Here is a 26,776-nt window from a genome sequence, read left to right on the forward strand (position 1 = left end):
CTCTAGTTCAAAGATGGTTTGAGTCAATCTTTGTCACGAAACGGAGTAAAATACAAAAAAATAAGAACCTGTCTTCATGTCCTTTAGCTGAAAGTGGTAGACTCAAACAATTTTTACTAAATAGGACTGGCATTGATTGAAAACCATATGAAATGGACTAAGGATTGCTGGGCCCATATTTTGGAACTAGCTAATCTTTATAAGACAGAGCTATTCATTAGAAACATTTGTTTGGGTGAAAAGATTTCATTAACTTATTTGAAACTGTACAGTATACATCTAGAAATCCTGTAGGACAATGACTTTAAATTCTATTTCACTGGCTTTTTTCATGGCAGAAAATAACTTTTTTTTAATGTATTCTAATAAGCATTTGACACTATTTTTGAAGCTAGGTTAACCCATGTTGATTCAGATGGCTTACTTTCTATTTATGCCATCTGTATTTTGCTTTTTAAAATTGTTGGGACTCTCTTACTGCACAAACCCTTGCAATGCTCTTCTGTGCTGTTGTGATCGCTTGCTGGAAATCTAGCAGTAATTTGCGTTAACAGTTGGTTTTCTGCATTCACCTCGGTAACTACATACTTGTAAGAACCTATGAAAAAAATGAATATGTGCCAGTTAAGCAGCACTAACATCTTTTTCTTGGTTTTTAGTTCAGAGGAGCTTCCTTTTCGTGATGCAGTAATAGAAAGGGTAAGTCCTATGCTCACGTCTCTTAAAACTGTAAGTAAGCGTCAACACTTGACAGTGTGTCCTTTATAATATGTATAAGTTTTTTTATAACTGGGGGCTATAGTGTCATACTATGGACTTTCATATTGAAAGAAACACATTTCTCACATCTGCTAGAGGATGGCAATCTCCTCTAAAAAATCACACTTTTGGTTGAACTGCATTTCTGTTCATATACGACTTAATGCCATTAAGTCCTTCTGGAACTGTTAACACCTCTCTTGGGTTAACCACAAAAGGTCATTGCATTTTTTTGTACATTGCTGCCTTCACATACATCCCAGGCTCTGCTGGCCTGGATGAATTATGGACAAACATAAGTCCCTAATGTGGCTGCATGTTGAGCTGCTGCTTAATAAGAAGGCAATTCTGTTAATGAAATATTTCAAGTTACACTTGGCTCTTGCCCTAGTTCAGTTCCCTTTGGTTAATTGATACCCTTTACTATTGTCTTTTCAAGTTAATGTCTCTGTGCTGCTCAGATCAGCTTCTCCTAGTGCATGGAGGTGGGGGTGAGTGTGTGTTTTGAACAAATGCAACTCTCATAGCCTTTAAAAGCTGTCTCTTTGGAAAATTGCAATATGCTGAGCTACCAAGAGAAGCTGATGGGGATCAGTATAGGGCAGTGTGTGTGTGAGAGAGTAAGAGAAAGGAGTGCTGCTTATGAGAGGAGAAGAAAAATCCCCGAGTCCCTGTCTGTTTTGCATTGCTAGGTGGTTCTTGGTTCATGACAGCGTGTTTCTGCAACCTGAAACTGCATTGTTTTCCTGCAGTGTTTCATTGCATTTATAGCATAATGAGCATATATTGTTAACTTCATTTTAATCAGAAGGACACCGCTGTGTGTGAGGCTATGAATGTTCATGGTCTCAAATATTAGACAACTTAACAATTATTTTTCATTGTCATATATGATACTTGAAGCTCTGATTCACTTAACTAAGCATGAGATATATAGTATCCTTAAGCTATGCTATGAAAATAGTGTCTAATTCTCATATCCCATGTTTTAATAATACTGTCCCAGACAGAGTGTTTGCATAGGAACTATATTAATTGTACACTTTCCAATGTTAAGTTGCAAATGTAGTTACTTTTTATAATTACATTGTATTCTAGTTATACTTTTGGTGATATCCTGACCTCTGCTGGCCTGAGGCTGCGGTTTGCATTACTCCAGTCAGTGACGCTTAGTTCTCTGAAATGTCTGTTACCACAGTAGTTGATAGGGCAATTAGCATGTAAGTTCATTGTGGGCTAATAATAAAGAAAAGATGGAGGGTTTTTTAATTAACTTCTCTGGCAGTGGGGACCTGCCCAGGCTTTTTCCTGTATCATTTCTGACCTTGTGTGATGCCCAGAAGCAAATATTGGTGGTGTTTTGACCAGTTTGTAGTTTACATAAGGAGTCTTTTACTTCTTTCCCGTTAAATTTGAAACTCTTTTCCCTTTGGTCACAACCTGTCCTTCATACATGTTCCACTGTACAGCCTAAATTGCTTTTCTTTGTGTAACATGGATGGGGTTCGTGTGACTGCTCAATAACTGCTTTTGATACTTCATTGCATAGGTCATTTGAATGCTTAAATGCCAGAAACCATTGAAGTATGTTATAAACCAATTCACCTTCAAATTTATGCAATGTTTTAAAAGGTAAAATTAGGAGAGGCACCATGGTCCAGTGGATGGAATACTGAACTGAAGACCTGGGTTCTATAACTGGCTCTGTCTCTGATGTCCAAATCACTTCATCTCTCTGTGTCTAACCCTATCTCTTTTCAGAGTAGCAGCCGTGTTAGTCTGTATTCGCAAAAAGAAAAGGAGTACTTGTGGCACCTTAGAGACTAACCAATTTATTTGAGCATGAGCTTTCGTGAGCTACAGCTCACTTCATCGGATGCATACCATGGAAACTGCAGAAGACGTTATATACACACAGAGACCATGAAACAATACCTCCTCCCACCCCACTGTCCTGCTGGTAATAGCTTATCTAAAGTGATCATCAAGTTGGGCCATTTTCAGCACAAATCCAGGTTTTCTCCCCCCCCCCCCCCTCCCCCCCCCCACAAACTCACTCTCCTGCTGGTAATAGCCCATCCAAAGTGACCACTCTCCCTACAATGTGCATGATAATCAAGGTGGGCCATTTCCAGCACAAATCAAGGTTTTCTCACCCCCCCACCCCCATACACACACAAACTCACTCTCCTGCTGTTACCAGCAGGAGAGTGAGTTTGTGTGTGTGGTTTTTGGAGGGGGGTGAGGGAGTGAGAGAACCTGGATTTGTGCAGGAAATGGCCCAACTTGATTATCATGCACATTGTGAAGAGAGTGGTCACTTTGGATGGGCTATTGCCAGCAGGAGAGTGAGTTTGTGTGTGTGTGTGGGGGGGGGGGGCGGAGGGTGAGAGAACCTGGATTTGTGCTCGAAATGGCCCAACTTGATGATCACTTTAGATAAGCTATTACCAGCAGGAGAGTGGGGTGGGAGGAGGTATTGTTTCATGGTCTCTGTGTGTATATAGACAGGTTTCAGAGTAACAGCCGTGTTAGTCTGTATTCGCAAAAAGAAAAGGAGTACTTGTGGCACCTTAGAGACTAACCATTTTATTAGAGCATAAGCTTTCGTGAGCTACAGCTCACTTCATCAGATGCATATCGTGGAAACTGCAGCAGACTTTATATATACACAGAGAATATGAACCAATACCTCCTCCTACCCCACTGTCCTGCTGGTAATAGCTTATCTAAAGTGATCATCAGGTGGGCCATTTCCAGCACAAATCCAGGTTTTCTCACCCTCCACCCCCCCACACAAATTCACTCTCCTGCTGGTGATAGCCCATCCAAAGTGACAACTCTTTACACAATGTGCATGACAATCAAGTTGGGCTATTTCCTGCACAAATCCAGGTTTTCTCACATCCCCCCCACCCCCATACACACACAAACTCACTCTCCTGCTGGTAATAGCTCATCCAAACTGACCACTCTTCAAACTCTTCAAACCAGCTCATCCAAACTGACCACTCTCACAAATCTTGGGAGACAGGCCAGTCCTTGCCTACAGACAGCCCCGCAACCTGAAGCAAATACTCACCAACAACCACATACCACACAACAGAACCACTAACCCAGGAACTTATCCTTGCAACAAAGCCCGTTGCCAATTGTGCCCACATATCTATTCAGGGGACACCATCACAGGGCCTAATAACATCAGCCACGCTATCAGAGGCTCGTTCACCTGCACATCCACCAATGTGATATATGCCATCATGTGCCAGCAATGCCCCTCTGCCATGTACATTGGTCAAACTGGACAGTCTCTACGTAAAAGAATAAATGGACACAAATCAGATGTCAAGAATTATAACATTCATAAACCAGTCGGAGAACACTTCAGTCTCTCTGGTCACGCAATCACAGACATGAAGGTCGCTATCTTAAAACAAAAAAACTTCAAATCCAGACTCCAGCGAGAAACTGCTGAATTGGAATTCATTTGCAAATTGGATACTATTAATTTAGGCTTAAATAGAGACTGGGAGTGGCTAAGTCATTATGCAAGGTAGCCTGTTTCCTCTTGTTTTTTCCTACCCCTCCCCCCCCAGATGTTCTGGTTTAACTTGGATTTAAACTTGAAGAGTGGTCAGTTTGGATGAGCTATTACCAGCAGGAGAGTGAGTTTGTGTGTGTATGGGGGTGGGGGGGATGTGAGAAAACCTGGATTTGTGCAGGAAATAGCCCAACTTGATTGTCATGCACATTGTGTAAAGAGTTGTCACTTTGGATGGGCTATCACCAGCAGGAGAGTGAATTTGTGTGGGGGGGTGGAGGGTGAGAAAACCTGGATTTGTGCTGGAAATGGCCCACCTGATGATCACTTTAGATAAGCTATTACCAGCAGGACAGTGGGGTGGGAGGAGGTATTGGTTCATATTCTCTGTGTATATATAAAGTCTGCTGCAGTTTCCACGATATGCATCTGATGAAGTGAGCTGTAGCTCACGAAAGCTTATGCTCTAATAAATTGGTTAGTCTCTAAGGTGCCACAAGTACTCCTTTTCTTTTTGTGTGTATATAATGTCTTCTGCAGTTTCCACGGTATGCATCCGATGAAGTGAGCTGTAGCTCACGAAAGCTCATGCTCAAATAAATTGGTTAGTCTCTAAGGTGCCAAAAGTACTCCTTTTCTTTTAACCCTAACTCTGTGTCAGTTTTTCCTTGCTCTGTCTTGTTTGTTTAGACTGTAAACTCTTCCGATTTTAATAGTTCTTACTATGTGTTTGTACAGCACCTTGCATGATGAAGTCCTGACCTTGGTTGGGGTCTCTACCAAGGCACTACCCTAGGCTCTCTACTGTAGGTGCTATTGCAATATTAATAATAAATAAGAGAGTGTCATAAAGATGGATATTTGCCAGTTAAGATTCATCCCTTTCCAATAGCCCATTATTTATTTTACTTGGAATAAGATTCCCTCCCAATTTCAGTTTGACTCTAGTATTCCCAGAGGCAAAAATACTTCCAAGTTTGACTATGTCTACACTAGCACTTTTGTTGGTAAAACTTTTCAGTCATGGGTGTGAAAAAAACACACCCCGACCAACATAAGTTACACTGATAGAAGCACCGGTGTGGACAGTGCAGTGTTGGTGCAAGATGCTATCCTACCGACATAGCTACCCCTGCTCGTTAGAGGTGGGAGAGCAGCTACACAGGAGACCTTACAGAAGTCCAGCTGCAGCGGTGTCTAGTGTAGACGTAGCCTTTAAAACCTACTTAGCCTAAACGTAGCCTTTAAAACCCCAGAAGATAGAACAATGGTTTTCTTCAGAGACTACTACATGGACTCTAGATTTCCTGATAAAGCAGTAGTATCCGTCTTCTCTGCAATGTGCTTCTTGAGATGTAGCCATGTATTCCAAGCAACTCTTGTTGGATGTGAAAATGCGCATTGCTTAGGTTAAAAAAAACAACAACCCACAACTGTCCAAAACACAAACTGAGAAGGCTTTAAGAACCAGCATAGACTGACCCAGGAGACAAGAAGCCTGAATTAACCTAAAACTGAAAAGAGTTCAGCATTAGAGGCTCAGGGAGAAGATGGGATTTTATTTTTCTGACCAACTAACTGAATAACTTGCCCAGAGCAGAGACCTGGCTTGCTTTACTGGAGACTTGTATGCAATTTGCCCCCTTTCCCTCCCAGCCTAAATTACATCCAGAGAAATAATTTGGAAAACTTCTGCTACAGGGTTATTATAAGGGATCACTGTATTTTCTCAGCCTCACTGTGAAAACAAAAGAGTGCAATGATCTAGACCTAAGATATGTGGGAGTCAGCAGTTTTTCTACAGTTCCTTTTTAAGCTAAATGTTACAAGATAGATAGACACTGGCATCTTCAGCTTTTAAAAATATTCTTATTTTCTATCTGCAAAATCTCATAAAGGTGCCTCAACAGCATGAAACTCCACAAGAACCTCAGGGCAATTAAATGCAATGTGAAAAGTCAGATAAGTAAGACTGGCAAAGTAGCAATATCTGACTCGACCCTGTTAGTTTAATACCTGATGGTATTAAACCACCCAAGAAAATGGATATAATGTTGTTGTTTCATTATAATGTCATCCATGTATTTACTATGACCATATTTTTCATTTCCACTTTATTGTGGAAAACGCTCTATGGACACCTTTAACTTCCTAATACTTTCTTTCAGGTTTTCAGACCTGTAGTTATATCCATCTGCTTTATTTCTGCATAAATTCTGCTGATCAGAACTTAACTATTACCTTAGTTCTAAAGTGTAAATCCACATGGGGTCAATTTATGATATGGGGTCATTTATGAAATTACGGATCAGCATATTTAAAAATGAAATTTTTGTTGTGCATCCACATTCAGATTTTTCTAAAGCTATCTCATGAGTGTTTCCTTCCTTTTTTAATACCCAACATTATGAACTAACAATAGCTTGCCATATTATTTATAGGTGAGTCAGAGAAAATTATGCACATTGTGTTTCTACTCTATTATAATGGCCTGAAATGCTATAAAATCACTATTATGGTTTCTGACTGGCAGGAGCTTATTTCTGGTGTGTTTCTATTTAACACAGTACAATGCTATCATCAGCCTACACATGGCATTTGGCTGTTCCACACATCTTCTGGGGCAATTATCAATATAGTGTAACTTTTTTTTCTAGCAAAACCCTGTGTGACAGTACAGAAGTTTTGTGTGTGTATGTGTAAATTAAGCTTTTGTGTGCAGTTGTGTACACAGCTTTTAAAAGCATTTCTGAAATAGTTGGTCTTTATCTTATTACACAAAACAGTAGGAGTATACATGGTTTAATTACAGTAAGATATCTAATACAAGTGGATTGTCCTTACCTCTAGACTTAGGCTAGATGGATGAAGAGAACAATAACTGTTAAAAACAAGTTGTTTTCCAGTTCACTTCATGAATTTTATCATGGAATTTAATTTAAAGATGGAAAATAACTGTAAGGACACTTATCGCTGTGTGTGAAGACAAGCCCTACAGTGGCGCAGCTGCACTGCTGTAGTGCTGTGTGTGAAGAAGCTACTATGCTGATGGGAGAGCTTCTCCCGTCGTCATAGTTAATCCACCTCCCCGAGAGACGGTGAGAGAAGCTGTCCCACCCCCACGGTTCTGTCTACACAGGGGTTAGGTCAGCATAACTACGTTGCTAAGGTGTTTGGATTTTTCACACCTATGAGTGATGTGATTATACCGGTATAGGTCTGTAGTTTAGACCTGGCCTCAGCCCTATTTCTGCTAGTTCAGGCTTGGACCAACTTTTGTTGGTGAGAGACACAAGCTTTCGAGCTACACAAGCTTTCTTCCGGTCTGAGAAACTAGTTCAGGCTATGTCTACATTAGCACTTCAGTAGGTAAAACTGATGTTGCTCAGGGGCTTGAAAAAAAAAATACCCTTGAGCGACATAAGTTACACTGACAGAAGTGCCAGTGTGTAACTGCCAGCTGACATAGCTCCTGCCATTCATTGGGCATGGTTTAATTATGCCGATAGGAGAGCTCTCTCCTGTCACCGTAGACAGCAGTACAGCTGTGGCACTGTATGGGCTCTAGAATAGACATAGCCTCAGTGTGTCACTGCTATAAACAAGGTGGAACAGATTGTTTAGCAGAAGTGGCTAACATACATTTCGAGGGACCATTCAAGCTTAAGTGGCTCATTAACACCCCTCCAGTCATAGGGAAGAAAGGAATGGAGGGGGGAAAAAGCAGCTGGGGTGGGGTTTGGTAGTGGGTTACAGATTGTTGTAATAATCCATAATCCAGTGTGTCTATTCAGACCATGATTTTTAGTGTCTAGTAAAGCCTGGGAGCTTAAATTCATAACTTCACCTTGAATGGTCCCTTGAAATGTGTGTTAACTATTTATGCTAAACAATCTGTTTCACCTTGTATTTAGCAGTTACACTGAGTTAGGCTATATCTACACCACACTTTTGTTGGTAAAACTTTTGTTGGTCAGGTCGTTCCTGACTGAAAAAAGTTTTACTGACGAAAAGCGCCAGTGTGGACAGCACTTTGTTGGTGGGAGACTTTGTTGTCCTGCTGACAAAGCCAGTGCTGCTTGTTGGGGGTGGTTTTTTTTTTGCCAGCAGAAGAGCTCTCTCCTGTCGGCAAAGAGCGGCTACACAGGACACACTACAGCAGCACAGATGTGCCGCTGCAAGGTATGTAGTGTAGATACGGGAGAGGAGTTAAATTAGATTTTTTTAAAAAAATTCCTTCTCCTGCTCATTTAAATAGAATATATGGCTATGGGTACCCGCATGGCCCCACAGTATGCCAACATTTTTGTGGCTGACTTAGAGCAACACTTTCTCAGCTCTCGTCCCCTAATGCCCCTACTCGCGCTACATTGATGACATCTTCATCATCTGGACCCATGGAAAAGAAGCCCTTGAGGAATTCCACCATGATTTCAACAATTTCCATCCCACCATCAACCTCAGCCTGGACCAGTCCACACAGGAGATCCACTTCTTGGACACCACGGTGCTAATAAGCGATGGTCACATAAACACCACCCTATACTGGAAACCTGCTGACCGCTATGCCTACCTACATGCCTCCAACTTTCATCCAGACCAAACCATACGATCCATTGTCTACAGCCAAGCTCTACAATACAACCGCATTTGCTCCAACCCCTCAGACAGAGACAAACACCTACAAGATCTCTATCAAGCCTTCTTACAACTACAATACCCACCTGCTGAAGTGAAGAACCAGATTGACAGAGCCAGAAGAGTAACCAGAAGTTACCTACTACAGGACAGGCCCAACAAAGAAAATAACAGAATGCCACTAGCCATCACCTTCAGCCCCCAACTAAAACCTCTCCAGCGCATCAAGGATCTACAACCTATCCTGAAGAACGCCCCATCACTCTCACAGATCTTGGGAGACAGGCCAGTCCTTGCTTACAGACAGCTCCCCAACCTAAAGCAAATACTCACCAGCAACCACACAACAGAACCACTAACCCAGGAACCTATCCTTGCAACAAAGCCCGTTGCCAACTGTGTCCACATATCTATTCAGGGGACACCATCACAGGGCCTAATCACATCAGCCACACTATCAGAGGCTCGTTCACCTGCACATCTACCAATGTGATATATGCCATCATGTGCCAGCAATGCCCCTCTGCCATGTACGTTGGTCAAACTGGACAGTCTCTACGTAAAAGAATAAATGGACACAAATGAGACGTCAAGAATTGTAACATTCAAAAACCAGTTGGAGAACACTTCAGTCTCTTTGGTCACTTGATTACAGACCTAAAAGTGGCAATTCTTCAACAAAAAAAACTTCAAAACCAGACTCCAATGAGAGACTGCTGAATTGGAATTAATTTGCAAACTGGATACAATTAACTTAGGCTTGAATAAAGACTGGGAGTGGATGTGTCATTACACAAAGTAAAACTATTTCCCCATGTTTTACCCCCTCCCCCCCAAGACGTTCTTGCTAACTGCTGGAAATGGCCCACCTTAATTATCACTACAAAAGGTTCACACATCCCCCTCCCCCGCTCTCTTGCTGGTAATAGCTCACCTTACCTGATCACTCTGGTTACAGTGTGTATGGTAACTCCCATTGTTTCATGTTCTCTGTGTATATAAATCTCCCCACTGTATTTTCTACTGAATGCATCTGATGAAGTGAGCTGTAGCTCACGAAAGCTTATGCTCAAATAAACTTGTTAGTCTCTAAGGTGTCACAAGTCCTCCTGTTCTTTTTGCGGATACAGACTAACACGGCTGCTACTCTGAAACCTTTGGTTTCTGTGTTGTAATTGAAATGAATATATTTGAAAATGTAGAAAAATATCCAAAATATATTTATAAAAAATCTCAATTGGTATTCTATTATTGTGTAATAGTACAATTAAAACAGCAATTAATTGTGCTTAATTTTTTTAATCAAGTTAATTTATTTTGAGTTAATTGCTTGAGTTAACGGTGATTAATTGACAGCCCTTATATAAATAAATAAATAAAAGCACATCCAGGCTGACAGCTCGTATGCAAAGAAATGGCTTTTTGCAAGGGAGACTAATTTAGCAAAGGTGATGCCACTGGTGCCACTATAATTCTTGACGTTAAATGCTCCTGCAGAGGAAAATATCTTGGTTAAACTTGTTTCTAATACTCTTAGAAGACTCTAAAGTAGATATTTTGGAAAAAACTAGGTCTGAAATTATTAATTGTCATTTTATTTCAGCAAAAGCACCTTGAAATTGAAAGAACTACAAAATGGCTAAAAATGCTGAAAAGCTGGGAAAAATACAAGAACAGCGAAAAGGTAAGTTATTCGTGTTTTTGGTCAGTTTCCTCTATTGAATGTAGCAGTATAGTGATAATTCACACCTCATTTCAGAAAAATACATTTAAAAATAAAAATGAAAAGCTGTTTTTATGATTGCATGGTGCAACAGTGTAATAAATTAACAAAGAAACTGGTGTTCAAATACAGGAGTTTTGAAGGACAGCATTTTGGGGGGCCACATGGCATATTCAGAACCACCATTGCCTGTAAATTCTTGTATTGCATTATAATTGTGGAGTGGAATTGGGACATGCACGGCCAGGGAGTACACACTGTTCGCATGCATGCTGCATAATATCTGTGGGAGAAGGGGAACTGTCCGTCACAAGCCGAGCAGGTAAATAGAGAGTCAACTACTAGCCTTCAGGAGGAATAGTCAGCACACAATTATATTTGAAAATAGTTTAAAAACAGAAACAAAAGCTTTTATAAAGTTAAGCTGAGAGAGGCCCAATCCAAAAGTCCAGATCAGAACATGAGAACTCTGGAAAAATTTGGATCTGAATCTTAAATTTATTATTTGACTTTGTGCCCGTTTGTATGCTGAACATTATTGTAGTGCTTTGTGCCCGTTTGTATGCTGAACATTATTGTAGTGTTTAATGCTGAAATTTTTAATCAAACTGATATGCAGGTGGTGTATACTCATCAGGGAATCTGCTGGCTCTTCATTTTGAATCCTTTTAAAATTCTTTGTGTGACATTAAGCAGGTAGCTATGTAGAGAAACAGCCTCCTTTTGCAGCCACAGGTTTGGTGGATGGGCAAAGAGAGCCTCTGCTACTTGTATACTGAAAGGTGTCTTGGGTTCCTGCCAGGGAGTTTGACCAGTCATAAATTGTGATATCTAACTACATGTTGAAGAAACCAGACACCATGAGGATGCTTTAAAGTAGCTTTAAAGGATGCTTTAAAGATTCTCTTGGAAGTGGTTTCCTAGAGTAAGCTTTAACATACAGAACAAATAATTAAAACCTAAACCTTAAGTACAACTTAGTTACATTTTCCTTGTGTTGATTTCATGTGACTAAGCAAAAAATGCAAAGTGCCCTTCATACAGGTGGATCCTCTCTGTGGTGGAAATGATCTCTCTCTTAGGAGGGTGATGCTTACATGTTGGTGCACTGGTTTTACTGAATTTGACAGGGGGCCATCCCTGAAATACTGCCAGTAGCTATTTAAAAGTGCACATTAATGCCACACAACAGGTCAGGACAAAAGGTGAAGAAAAATCTTGTTCAACTGAAATTACAGGGAAATTTTAAGTAGGTATAATTAGCCATTTGGTATTTAACTCAGGATTCAGCCAGAGGTTAACATCACTAACTGTCTTGAAAATGGCTGTGGGATTTTTAATGACCACAAGAGAGTTTTTTGACAACAAATGAAAATAGACTACATCTACATGTGTAATAGCTGTACTTCTGTGTGTAATGGCTTCCTCATGTGGAGAGACAGTTGTGTAATGCTAGGGTACTAGACTGAGAGTCAGGAAACCTGGACTTTTTTCTAGCTCTGTCTTGGGCAGTTCACTTAGGGTTAGGTGTTGTCCATGCCTTGCACAGCCAAATAGGGGAATTAGGCCCTGTAGCCTCCATGAGGCCGTTTAAGATCTACTTGGATCTTTGTTCTCTGTCTCCTGCAGCGCACAGCCCTTGCATTCTCATCCTCCTTTACTGTGAGTGAATTGGTGAGGAGGGGCTAGAAAAAGGCCAGAAGTGGGTGAGAAGCCCAGCTGTGTCCCTCCAGGCAATAGCAAGCTGAATAGGGCTGGTGTTGCTGGGGAGAAGCAACCTACACGTTTCCCTTGCTACAGCAAGTTACAACCTGCTGTAGAAAGGGGGAATGAAGGAAGGAAGGAATTGTTACTCTCTGAATCAGAGTTTCTTCCTGAAGCTGGAGCGGTGAACGTACTCTACCCTTTCTAGGGTTACATACTTCAAGGGTTTCCCGGACGTAGCCTCCTTTTTGAATTTCCTTTCTCTGTCCAGGCAGATTTTTCAAATAACAGTCAATGTCCCAGCTTTTTGCAGCGCAGACAAACTGCAGCTCAGAAAAAGCCCCGATTGGTCCCTCCCCTGCATCTCTACCTGATGGGTCCATTCTCCTGCAAGCCACAACTGCTGGATCCCACCCAGCCAGGCCCCAACTCTGGGGAGGGAGTCCCGCAGGGAGGCACTGACTGGCGGCTGTTGCTGCATCCTGGGCTTACAGCAGTCGCCCTGCCACTGTGATGGAGCAACACTGTTCCCACCTCCAGTGAGTATCCCTGCTGCAGGTATCCCCAACTGTACCCCTCTCCAGCTCCTCCCCCCTTCTGGCTGTGTCCTCTTCTTGGGAAACTAAAATATGGTAACCCTAAAGTGGGCTGAGAGTGAACTCTCGTAATATATCTCTACACAGCAGTTGGGAGGGCACTTCACAGCATGGGTGGACAGACACTTGCTACCTCTGCTTGAGCTAGTGTGCTAAACATTGCAGTGTGGCCACAGCAGCAAGGATGGCAGGTCAGGCTAGCCACCTGAGTGTGTACTCAGGGGCTTGGGTGCAGGATTGTACTCGGGTGTCTAGCCTGAGCTGCTGCTTGTGCTGGTGTGGCCACACTACTATTTTTAGAATACTAACTCAAGCAGAGCTAGCAAGTGTCTGTCTGCCTGCTCTGAGAAGCACCCTCCCAGCTGCTGCATAGACATATCTAGCTCTTCATTTTTCCTAGTACCACTTCCCATCTGTAAGATGGGCATAATGGTGTTTACACAGTTAAGTGCTAAGTAATGTGTGCTTGCTGTCCTATCGCCCTCTTTGGAAGGAGATGGAAGAGGTACTGGTTACCTGCGATAGACTTCTGCCCTCCCTTCCTGCAAAAGTCTTTTAAAAATACCCATAAATATTTCTGTAAAGGGCAACACACAAATTGCCCATTATGGCAGGTTTTACAAAACTGTTTATTTTGATACATAGTTTAAAAGTACTAGACTGTAACTATAGCAACAGTAGCTTTAAGTGATATAGGGGCCAGTTGTGTGAGAGAGATGGTATCTTCTGTAAGAAACACCTTTGCCGGTTCAGACTGGGAATCTTAGGCCATGGCTTCACTTGCGAGTTGGAGCACATTAAAGCAGCTTCGGGCACCCTAACTCACGACATGTCCACACTGACAAGGCACATAGAGCGCCCGGACTCCGCGGCTGGAGTGCTTCTGGTACTCCACCTCTACAAGAAGCATAATGCTTGATGCGCCCCAACTGGAGCGCCGTGGCGTCAGTGTGGACACCCTGGTCAATTAATGCGCTCTGATCGGCCTCCAGAAGCGACCCACAATGCCTGTTGTAGCCACTCTGGTCATCACTTTGAACTCAACTGTCCTGCCCTCAGGTGACCAACCGTCGGACCCACCCTTTAAATTATCTGGGAATTTTGAACATCCCCTTCCTGTTTGCTCAGGAAGGCATGGAGTGCTCTCAGCGAATCTTTCCAGGTGACCATGCCTCCATGTGCCAGGCGATCCCCAGTATGGAGCAGTGGTGAGGTGCTGGACCTCATCAGTGTTTCGGGGGAGGAAGCTGTCCAGTCCCAGCTGCGCTCCAACCGTAGGAATTACGATACCTTTGGGCAGCTATCAAGGGACATGATGGAAAGGGGCCATAACTGGGACACACTGCAGAGCAGAGTTAAAGTGAAGGAGCTGTGGAATGCCTACCGCAAAGCCCGCAAGGCAAAGTGCCGCTCCAGTCCTTCGCTCCTGCGACCTGCTGTTTCTACAAAGAGCTGGATGCAGTACGTGGGGGCAACCCCACCTCCACTCCGAGTACCACCATGGACACTTCAGAGCCCAGTTCAACAAGGGAGGAGGAGGAAGGCGGGAGCGAGGGTGCTGAGGAGGAGGGAAACGGCCCGGCATCCCTAAATGCATGCAGCCAGGAGCTGCTCTCAAGCCAGGAGGAAGGTAGCCAGTCGCAGCGGACAGTGCTTGGGGAAGGACAAACACCAGGGGAGGTGCCCGGTAAGCGGCTTTTATTTTGGGAAGGAAGTTGTTTGTTGCAGGCTCTTGGAGCGAGGAGGGTTAGGGCTGCATGCATGCCTAGATGCAGAATAGGGCGTTGATGTGCTCTCACATTGCGGTAATTGGCCTCAGTGATCTCTTCAAAGGTCTCATGCAGGAGCTGGGCAATGCGCTTACGCAGGTTCCTTGGCAGAACTACTCTGCTCCTTGTCCCAGTCAGGCTAACATGTCCGTGCCACTGTTCCGTGAGGGACAAGGGGACCATTTCTGCACACAGGCAAACTGCATATGGGCCAGGGCAGAAGCTGCATTGTAGTAGAAGACCCTCCCTTGCTTCCCAGGTCACCCTCAGCAGCGAGATATCTTCCAGAATGAACTCTTGTGGAAAATGTGGGGACAGTGTTCAGTACAGGGGCCCCCTACAGCTGTTAGCTCTCCCCAAGGCACAGAATCCTAGAGGACCATATGTCCGTGAAACAACCAGTCCCCCTTGCCCCTGTGCTTGCTTACCATTTTGGGGGTCCTATGGGTTATGTGCACTCATTTTGGGATGGGCAATTCTGCTATTGTGTAGACTGTGCTTGCCTTTAGGTACGGGGGAATCATTGCTCTGTCTGGTATGAACAATGCTGCCTTTGTTAAGTGTTGCATTTTGGCTTTACAGATTTTTTCAACCTTGAGATCTCAGCCATCCTTGTTATCATCGGCCAAAAGACTGCAAAGAATTCGGAAGCAGCCACGTAGAGGCAAAGAGGACCTGCTGCATGAAGTGATGCAGCTTTTTAATGAAAATCAAAAGGCGCAGGAGTGGCGGGAGAGCGGAAGGAGGGTCCGCCAGCAGAATGCGGATCGCCGGCACCAAAGCACGGAGCGGTTGCTAAGCATTGTGGAGCACCAAGCGGACTCAATACAGGCGCTCCTAGCAATGCAGGCAGAGCACTACCACGCCCACCCAGCCTGCAGCCCTTGTCCCAGAACTCCTTCCCCTGTGCCCCCATGTCACCTCCAACCCTCTCTCCCCCATATCTGGGTTCTTATCGCCACCAGCTGCCTCCAACGCCTGTAGCTTCATCACCCAGTCCTGGAAACTACGACCCTTACCCACTGCACTCAACCCCCATCATCATGCATTTTAGCCAGCCTTTGAAATGCAGCACTCATTGCACAGCTCTCTAGACAGGAAGGCTGGTATGATAACCGGACATATGCAAATCTGTGATTGAACCGTTCCCCACCCCACCCCACCCCCTTGCCCTTTCTGTTTCCCAAGCAGTTGTGTTTCTTTTCAATAAATGGATTTTCTTTTCAATATCTGGATTTTTTTGGCTTTGAAAACATTCTTTATTATTGCATTAAGTAAAAGATTCCGTAGCACAGGAAAGCAACAGGCACTGCAAGTCCATGTAGCAAACACAGATTCCTACTTACATTGGAACCACCGCTCTTCACTCCTGTGCAGGGCACCAAACATTACTGGTGGCTTTCAGCCTCAAATTGCTCCCTCAAGGCATCCCTAATCCTTGCAGCCCTGCTCTCTGGCTGTTCAAATTCAGCCCCCAAGTGTTGAACCTCTGAGTTCCATGCCTGAGTGAATCTTTCATCCTTCCCGTCACAAATGTTATGGAGGGTACACTACATGGATATAACCATGGGGATGTTGTCGTCGACCAGGTCCAGCTTCCCATACAGACAGTGCCAGCGGCCCTTTAAACAGCCAAAAGCACACTCCACAGTCATTCTGCACCGACTCAATCTGTTATTGAACTTCTCCTTGCTGCTGTCAAGGCTCCCTGTGTAGGGTTTCATGAGCCACAGTATTAAAGGGTAAGCGGGGTCTCCCAAGGATCACAATGGGCATTTCGACTTCCCCTATGGTGATCTTCTGGTCTGGGAAGAAAGTCCCAGCTTGCAGCTTCCTGAACAGGCCAGTGTTCCCAAAGATGCATGCGTCATGTACCTTTCCAGGGCAGCCTGCGTTAATGTCAATGAAATGCCTATGGTGATCCACAAGCGCCTGGAGAAGCATAGAGAAATACCCCTTCCAATTAACGTACTCGGAGGGAAGGTGGGCTGGTGCCAGAATTGGAATATGTGTCCCATCTATTGCCCATCCGCAGTTAGGGAAAGCCATCTGTGCAAAGCCATCCACAATGTCATGCATGTTACCCAGAGTCACGGTTCTTCTGAGCAGGATGCGATTAATGGCCCTACGAACTTGCATCAATACAATTCCAACGGTTGACTTCCGCACTCCAAACTGATTAGCGACCAATCGGTAGCTGTCTGAAGTTGCCAGATTGCAATAGCCACCTGCTTCTCCACCGTCAGGGCAGCTCTCAATTTCATGTCCATGCGCCACACCTTTTCTGTCCTTTCAGTCTGCAGTTTTTACCTGCTGTTACCTAAGATTAGATAAGAGTATTTCTCACTATATTCCAGTTCTACTTTGGGCTTGTCGTCTTTGCAAACTGCCCCGCCTCATGGGTCAGCTAGCTCCAGCTTTAAGCACCACTTAACTTGAGCTAGAGATTTTTGTGTGTGGACTGAAGTGGCGTTAGAGGTAACACTTGAGTTATAAAACTCGAGTTTACTGGATTGTGAAGACGCACCCTTTGGACGTTTGACAGACCTTCATGCACAGTTAGCTTCACTGTTCTGCCATATGACAGGTTTCAGAGTAGCAGCCGTCTTAGTCTGTATCCGCAAAAAGAAAAGGAGGACTTGTGGCACCTTAGAGACTAACAAGTTTATTTGAGCATAAGCTTTTGTGAGCTACAGCTCAGTGTAGCTCACAAAAGCTTATGCTCAAATAAATTTGTTAGTCTCTAAGGTGCCACAAGTCCTCCTTTTCTTTTTGTTCTGCTATAGACGTTCTTCTGTCATTTGTGGGTCTTGCATACAACAGTTTTAAAAATAGGAAAATGTGATTGTAAAACCACAATTGGACTCTGTTGCAGCTGAAACCATTTTTAACTCATGTGCATGTTTGTTTTAAAACTGATAATGTTTCAGGTTGATAGTGTCCCTTTAAAAATCCACAGGGCCATTTTATTTCCTGAGTTTCATTTGAGAGAGATGTATGTGTGTGCGATTCTGGTGCCTGGGGCACACAAGTAGCACTCCTGCTCAGATGAGTGGGGTGTGTGTGTGTGGTGTGTTTGGTTTTATGTGAATTATTAGTAACGTATTAATTTTATATGTATCTAAAATAATACAGAGCACATTAATAAATTACATTGAAAGAAAAAAGTTAACCTAAAGTGTTACTCGTAACAAAAATAAGTGAGGTATTTTTTCAAGTATGAAACTCAATTTTTGAGTTTTGAATAAAGTTAATTGTTACTTTGCAGACTAAGTGCAAGAGATTGGCTGATGATTATGTTTTTGTCTGTGTCCCCATCTTCTTTTTTTATTGTCAGTGTAAATGTAGCTGGATCAGGAGTAGTACTGATTGTGGATAATACATCTTGAGCAGCATTTTGTGGGCAGAAATTTGCTTTTTAAATAACACTCACTTCCTAATTCCCAATAAGACAATAGAGAAGGTACTTGTACTGAGTAAATTTGTACCTCAGGTGTGATGGGTGATGCTATTGAAGTGTCATATTGCAATTATAAAGTGGGTATGATTGAAACAATGGCCACTTGTGCATGCCATTAAGATGGACATTTACTGTTCCCAATAGAATGGGGAGTACCTCGTTAAAGGCAACTAATTGAACAAAGCACTATAAATAATGGCAGGGATAATAGAGCTTTATTCAGCAAGGGGCTTTATTTGCCAAAGGCTAGGAACTCATCGTCCACCCTGATCATCTGAACACTACTGAGCACACAGAGACTCTTAAAACAAGAATTGAGTACTTCTCCCACCCTCTCCCCATACACACAACATGGATGATCCAGAGCACAAACTGAGTAGAGTTCCAGCTTCCCAAAATATGCCATAGATGGTAAGATTAAAGTATTGTTTATTATTTACTATTTATTAGAGAGCTGTTGCTGCTTCTCGGTAAAAGCTCTAATAAAGAGGAGGGGTGTGTGGCTAGTGCTTCAGTTATTGTGAGTGGGGGACAGGCACTGAATGTGGTAGCTCCTCAACCCTGCCATTCTTAAGGCAGCAAGGAACAGTGCTACAGTTGCTGGAGTAACTCCTGTCTTTCTCTTTCTGTCTTCTCTTTGGGTGTCCAAAAGCCAGAGAAGCAGCTTGTACCTAAAGAAAACTTACAGGCATTATCTTAGAGCGTCCCATTCCACCTCACGTCCCTGCAGTTTGGGAGAGGACTGCTCCTGAAATCAGTATATTAATAAAGCACCGTAAAGAGAATAGCACCATATTATTGCAGAGTTGTGGACTGTAATTGTAGTTGTGAATCCATTTTGGAAAATGCAGTAATGAGATATTCCAGGAATGCAGAAAAAAGAGAGGAGGAGCAGGCCCTAAGGATAGAACAACCACAAGAACAACTAGTGTAAGTAGTTGGGCAGGACTTCTGTAATGACCTTTCATAATATATTACTGAGACGGTTTTGCCTTCAAGAAACGTCGTATCTGTGTATGAGAGTGTATTTATTTGATTATATTCCTCGAAAACTTTTTTATTCATAATTGCAAAGTACAGTTTTCTTTAATCCTCTCTTTTGAAAAGCTGCTTATCTATTGCTTCCTTAATTCTTTCCTTCTTAATTTTTCAGTTGGCATTAATGGGAAAGCATTCGTGTGTGAGACAGAGAAAAAGAGAGAAATAATTTTAGGTGAAACTAGATCTGCCACTTCAGATTTAGGAAATATTTTAGAGGTTATGAAAGATGTAAGACAAAGTCCTGGACACTGAATTTCTTCTTTAGTCATGTTTTATCTCACTATGTTGCCCATATTCCTAACCTGTGTTGCAGAGGTAGGAGTGAGGAAGGGAGTTCATTCAGTCCTTAACTTCTCTGCTGATGCAGCTTACAAAGGTGCTAGTTTGAATGGATTATGAACATCTGACCACTAGTAACTGGACTGAGACCAAACAGCCATCTGAAGGTTAAGATGTCAAGTCTTGGTCAGATTTGAACTGGTGACCTAAAGGTAATCAAAAGTGCCTTAATAGAAACCATCTTAAAGGTAACTCAATAGCCGCATCTTAAAATGAAGCCCATTGGTTCCAAAATAATAATTATTCAGAAACCTCTTCAAGTACAGGTTGCACTTTCAGACACTGTAATGGTCTCCTGAAGCTGCATAAACTACCCTTTTGCATGTCTGTTGCTTGTCCAAATAAAATACTACTCTCTTCCAGGAGCAGCTTCTTATGTAGAAGATGTCTATTGAATGGCAAAGTTCCTCAATTTCTATCGTTCTTGACACCAGTTCTTCTAGTTTATGCTTTTACTTCCTAATTGTATTCTACAGTAACAAGCCAAGGTACATCAAGCCATCAGTCACTACTCATATTAAAGCTTTCCCAACTTAATGTGATCACAATTTTCAGGAAAGATTAAATAAAATTCCACTTACTATCTTCCCATTCGAATATTGACAACGCTATATGTCTGCCTTTCACAGTCTGCCTTTAGCTTTAGTTGAGAAGCTATCCACAGAGAGAGGAGGTTGGGAAGGGAAGGAGAATCTGCCAAGAAAAGGTAGCTAAGTTTATTTTAGAATTCATAGAGGATGTGATAGTCAAATCTCCACTTGCTTTATGTTCAGTCTTCAAAGCCTGAATAAAGTATCACTTTCCCCTCTCCGAGATTTCAGAATAAGATAGTGCAGAGCTCTTATGCTTGCACTCTCCTGTTATTGTTACAAAACCTATGAAAGATGAAATAACTAGTGAAAGCTCCATTATAGCAATACATTCCTTTAGGACCTCAGGATTTGATTCTTATCCTTGCCATGATTGATTCTTTTTCAGCTGGTGGCCTCCCTCAGCCTTCTGGGTGCCCAAATGACGATTCTCACTCTTAACAGCTAGATTTTCTGATAGCTGCCTCATTTCCCTTCCTGAGCCAATTAGATTTGTGAGCTTGCTCTTGCAACATGGCTTGAGAAGTGTCTTGTTTTTTTATTTTTCACAGATATTTTCACAGGAGCCCACAGAGTATGTGGGAACATTTTTGGGGTGTGTGTGCAAGTCTCATTAGGTAGTATGCATTTTACAGTCAGGTAGATTGACTAATTGGCTGTTGTAACAGATCTTGTTGAGCACCCACCTTGTGGCCACTTACAAGATTGCTGTGAGGAGATCCAGATGCTCATGTTTTAAGCCTCTGGAGTCTGAATAGAGCCCAGTCTTGGCACCAGCTCAGGGTGCATAGGTCCCCAATTGAGCACCCTGTCCTGAGAATTTAGACCTTGTGGCTCACTGCATAGTCCCTGAAAGCAGTGCAGAGCTCTCAGAATTCCCCTGTAGATCAAACATACCTTTGATGGAGTTCTGGGAGAGAGTATGAGTCTTCTAGGTTACTGTTAACTTTCTCATGGGGCATGTGGTAAGGTATAGCACATAACCCATAGAACTTTGCACAGAATTCAAATACAGTAAAAAGAAAAGGAGTACTCGTGGCACCTTAGAGACTAACCAATTTATTTGAGCATAAGCTTTCGTGAGCTACAGCTCACTTCATCGGATGCATCTGATGAAGTGAGCTGTACCTCACGAAAGCTTATGCTCAAATAAATTGGTTAGTCTTTAAGGTGCCACGAGTACTCCTTTTCTTTTTGCGAATATAGACTAACACGGCTGTTACTCTGAAACCTTTCAAATACAGTATTGCTCTTTACTTATCACACAAGAAATACAGACCTATAAAGATATAATGAGCCCTACATGCATTTCCTTGCCTCAGTTTCCTCACTAATACAGACCATTCTTTGGGCTGGGGTCAGAGTCCTTTGAGGTCATCCAGTGTTTTTCTGTTGCAATGCATCGTTTGTGTGCAGAAGTATGGAGCCTTCTCCCCCACAGCTCTTCCTCTCTGACTATGGCCTGTCAGTCCCCTTCCCCTCTCCTGCTCAAACGTCCTATGTCTCTCCTTTGAGTCTTCCCCTTGTGAATCCTTTTATATTCTCCTTCTTTTAGTCTGTAGCTTTGTGCTACTTGGGAAATTTCCACTCTCCAAACTCCCAGCCCCCCTGCAGATCAATTTGGCTGAGCTGGTTTCCCACTCCAGCAGTCTCCTTAGCATAACTATTGTGTAGTCAAAACACAGTTATTAAAGTTAAGTCCTCCCCGTTGTACTCAGTCTTGTGTACCTGCTGCAGGTCCTGTCTGCAGTGGTGGAGACACATACATAGGGGCTTTCCATGATACAGCAGTTTCAGAACAACTTCATAATGTCAACCAGAATTCCTAAGTTGTACAAACAGATCCCCCAAATCATCACAGATACTCATCTTGCAAAATCAAAATGAGTTCGTTTTTAAACTTTTCTTTTCCGTTTTAATTCATGCCATGTGTTTTCACTTCAGAGTTGGAAAGAGCTACTTAAGGATTCAATTCTACAGCCACTTTCTCTCTCTCTCTTAAAGTGAGGGGGACATATTCTCAGCTAGTGTAAATTGTCATAGCTCCATTGAAATCTGAGTTCAGTTATATCAATAGTGCTATGACAATTTACCCGAGCTGAGGTTCAGCCCCAGAGTGTGCCAGATGTAGAAGCTTGCATTTAAAAAAAAAAAATGATTACATTTTTATATGTAATACTTGGATAATTTTTTCATCATGTTTAATGCTAAGGGCACTGTTCCAATTTCATAATGCTATGCTGTTATGGAGAAATATTTTCAGACAGTAACAGTTAACTGAAATATATAATATCTCTTACAAGAAAAACAAATATGTAAACGTAGCACTATAATTTCTTTTAAATCAGATATTGTTATAGTTTGGTTCGTGAAAATTCCTCCATTTCTGGAGGACTGTAATAGTTCTAGTGTGTGTATTTTGTTTTGTTTTTGAATCTAGAGAGAATACAAAATCTGTTTATGATCATGCAAGTCATATGATAATATACAAAAACAGCTATTTCCAACACAGGTATATAACTGTATATTTGCTATATAGGGTAATAGCAATGTACAGTTTAATGGTGATAGACTAAATATGCTAATATTCCATTTGCTTTTTCATTTGACTTTTCTTTAACAGTGTGGTAGCTGAAGACTTATCATAAAGGAGAGGTTTTCTGTTGTGTATAGCTCCTGGTTTTGCTGAATATGGTTCGGCTCTGTCTCTTCCCTCCTATTAAAAAAAAAAAATCTTTCACATTCCTTTCCCTTCTTATTGCCTGTGTAATTGAGCCTATGTCATGAAAGATTTTCTTCCTTCAAAGGAGATATCAATCTTGTTTCTGGCAGCTTTTGAGCTTCTTTCTGTCTCTGAAACCTGTCAGACAATGGGAGTCCTTAATCTAGCGTTCTGTTGTTTCTAGTCAGAATCTTGCAACATCTCTCAATAATGACAGGATCTGCCTCTGTTTAAATTCAGCAATAGTTCTGAGAGTGAAGTCACTGGATCTGAGTCTGTAGGGCCTGCAGGGAAGACCAAAATGAGGTGTGGTATTATTCTGCAAGTTGTCTACATGCCTCTCCAGTACTGCAAAACTTCTGATCAAATCAATTACAAATGTTTGCTCACATCAATATTTTCCTGTAGCTTTGAATAGTCCTGTTGGGTCCTAATATTTTTTCAATGGACGATGTTCTGCTTTGTGAACCTTTCACTTGTTTGTTCAAGTTATTTGTGCTGACTGTTCTTCCAACTTAGCTTTCACAGAAGTTCTGTCAGCCCTTTTATCATCAACCTTCAAGTCAGGATTTCAGAGAGCTGTCCTAGTTGCTGGTTGTTTCAGCCTGAGTGGGCACATAGCGTGGTAGAGTTGCCCACTCTGTTGAGACCCTGAAAACATATCTCTCTCCTTCCTTAGTGTCACTCATTTTCAAAGGGTATTTTGTTTAATAATGCAGTGCTCAGGCCTTTGGCTGTTATTCCATACCATGATTCAGTTTTGTTTTTATTTCAGCAAGAAGTTTGTATCACAAAGTATAGATTATGGAGCGTCCATTAAGTGCAGATGCTCAGTATCCTGCTGACCTTTCCCCACTCCTCCTTTTCCCAACCCTATGTGTTTATTTAGAATATAGATCTGTTAGTAAATTTTTCTCCAGTGTATAGGTTGTTGATTAAGAGACTAATTGATGGAAATGGATGAAGAAACAAGCAACAACATTGTTACGAAATGTCAAAAATGCTAGTTATTAAAGTACACCTGTATTGCAATAATTATCACCTGATTAGGAGAATGGCATGATATAGGGGACTGGTAATAGGATAGGACCTTTAACTTACTGATTACTAGGTCAATTCCAGCCTAGTTTGATAGCTACTGAAAGTCATTACTATCTGATGGCTGTTGGATGGATATTTGGAAAAGAGCTGCATCATTCCAAAGTTCCAAACAAAAAGTACCACAATTGGTGTCCGAAAATGGGCCCTGAAGAATTAATCACTTTCTCACTTATGGGTAGTTATCCCTGCAGATGAAGGCTGAGACAGACTGGGCAGGGGAGGTTGCCACCTTTCTAATGGCTGGTAACCTGACCAGCCTCTTCCCCAAGGCCCCACCCCTTCTTCACGAGTTTCCCCTGAAGCCCCGCCCCCATCACTTGCTCCTCTCCCCCGGTAGGTTTGCTACCTCTGAGGTACATCTGCCCACACGTCCTTTACAGACACTTGTTTGAACTTCTCCATTTTCATACACACACAGTGGGAGATTTGCTTCATTAGCACACCCATTCTGGAGAGCAGAGGAAGGGAACTCCCCCTTTTGCATGTACAGCTGGGGTGAAAGGGAGGACTCCCCCCTACATTTATACAGATGCCAGATTGGCAGAGAGACTACCCTTATTTCCACCAGTACCTAAGAGAGAAGAAGGTCCCACCCACTTGCACACAGAGTGAGTGTGTGGAAGGAAGAGGAAAAAGGTGCTTCCCATTTGCAGCATGCCGACCCGAGAGAGGAGGGGGGGGAGCACGTCTCCCCACCCCATTTGTTGCACACCTGCCAGTTCCCACACCCTGCCAAATTCCAGGCTGAGAAACTTTCTGAACTTTCCCCAGTTGGGAGTAGGCAGGGCAGGGAGAGCTGGGTGCTGTGATTGGCTGGATGGGCAGGGCACCGGGCTATGATTGGCTAGGCTCTGTCCCCCTCCTTATGAGGGTGGTGAACTTTCTCTCAGCGGGTTAAATTCAAATTGGCAGCAAGCAGTTTCCACAGATTTAAAAACAAGGGGGGGGGGGCATCAGGGTTTGTCAAATGGCACCCGGACACACAAGCTGAAACCTGGACTGTCCAGCTGAAAACTGGATGGGTGGCAACCCGTCTGGTGGGACTTTGTTGAGTAAAGCCTGGTCTACACTTAAGTTTTACAAGCTAGGGGTCTAATTGTTTACTGAAATAGTTAAACTGGTAAAAGCCCTAGTGTGGATGCAGTTAAGTCAGCTGATATAAAGGTGCTTTATACCAGTATAGTTAAAGCAGCAAAACTTTCTAATGTGGACAAGGCCTTACAATACAGCTGTCACCATGTCTTTTCTGTGGATAAACAGAGGATTGCAGCCTCCAAGATGGGCAATACATTTCACCCAAAATTTTTAAATGAAAATTCTCACCCAAGCATTTGCTGGCCTTTTTTAACGTGCATGAAACTGACAAAATAATGTAGAAATTTAGGTTATGGAATAATAGCAGCAAAATGTATATGCTAAAATCTATACACAACCCCAGTGTGTCTGATTGTGCCTTTAGACAGCAAGCTTTTTGAGGATCGCAATCTTTCTGCTTGATGTGCATATACTTTTTGCAATGATGAAGGATTGTGTACATCTGCCTTGTATAGTAGAGATGACAATTGAGTGATAAATTTCCCTATCTCTGAGAAGCTCTAAGTTGGCCACTACTCTTCATGCTTTTTAGCTTTCCACATTGTACTTTTGAATGGGCCTCTGGTCCTTGGATTATTAAAAATGAAAGCATTTTAAAAATTTAAATAATCCCCTAGTGTCACTAGTACATTCCTAAACCTAAAGCTTTGATCTGAACTACTTGAAAATGTATCTTTAAAATGGGGATTTCTGTTGCCCAAATAGCCTAAAGTTTAGCCAGTGGCTTGTTTACTAGCCTTTCACCTCTGGAAACTTGAGTTAAAATCAGAAATGAAAATAAGACTAAGATTCTCTCTCTTTGTGGTGGGAGAGTTGTTTTTAAATTGCTGCCTAGATTACAATCATAATTCATACAGATGTTTTATGTATGCAGTAATTTGTCACTTGATCTACTGTGACTTTCAAAGCATGTTAAATTAAAAAACAATCCAATAGATCTATTATTGAATTACCTCTCGTTTCGTTTATAGTCAATGTTTTATCCGCATGAAATGACTACAAAACCAGTTACGAAATTTCAGAAGAAAGATCTATGTTTTTTAATTATGCTGATATTGTGTACTGTCTCATGCTTTCAGTTATGATATACTAGGATAATGGGTGAGAAGAAATGCAGTACACAGTAAGAGTCAGTCTCGATTTTCTGTGATATAATAACAGCAAAATCTTTAGTATACAAGTACTCCAATGGTGGGTACAACATAAGATGCTGCAAATGGAAAAGTAAATAGAAACAATTCATTCTTAATCTCCAGTCCATTTGTCCAAATATACTTTTTAAAATTTGCAATAGCCTACATATTCCTCTTTGGGTATATGGGGTGTGTGTATTTATTAAAAAAAACCTCAAAATATATAAATTCAAAGATATTTTTATGTTAGTCACATATTGGTCAGGTTTATATCTTGAAGTATATTAACACTGTAACATGCTGCTTGCTCCATAGGGGAATGAGAAATGTATTGCCCTGGATATAGGAGCATCAGAACTATTTGATTTAATACTGGCCTATTGTTTGCTCTTTTAGTGATATTTCTACTGCTAACCAAACTAGCTATGTTAAGGTCAGAGGGATTTCTGCTTACCTCACAGCTATTGAGACCTGCTGTGGGTGAGGTGCATGTGCTTGCTTAACCATATCTCCAAAAGGATACTATTTTGTAGGTGGCATTCAAAGAAATACCATCATTTAAAAG

General features: G+C 42.2%; 1 protein-coding gene across 9 annotated transcripts in view; it reads left to right on the top strand.

Moving 5' to 3' along the window:
- The window catches only part of USP6NL (USP6 N-terminal like), a 216,290-nt gene that overhangs the window by 130,232 nt on the left and 59,282 nt on the right, over window positions 1-26,776 (top strand). For all 9 annotated transcript variants that reach the window (XM_073328781.1, XM_073328776.1, XM_073328783.1 and 6 more), the window contains 2 exons: window positions 660-699; window positions 10,542-10,622. In XM_073328781.1, the coding sequence (XP_073184882.1) occupies window positions 660-699; window positions 10,542-10,622 (121 nt within the window). The remainder of the gene's footprint in view (window positions 1-659; window positions 700-10,541; window positions 10,623-26,776) is intronic.

Source organism: Lepidochelys kempii, chromosome 1 (assembly GCF_965140265.1).
Source record: "Lepidochelys kempii isolate rLepKem1 chromosome 1, rLepKem1.hap2, whole genome shotgun sequence".
Classification (NCBI taxonomy): domain Eukaryota; kingdom Metazoa; phylum Chordata; order Testudines; family Cheloniidae; genus Lepidochelys; species Lepidochelys kempii.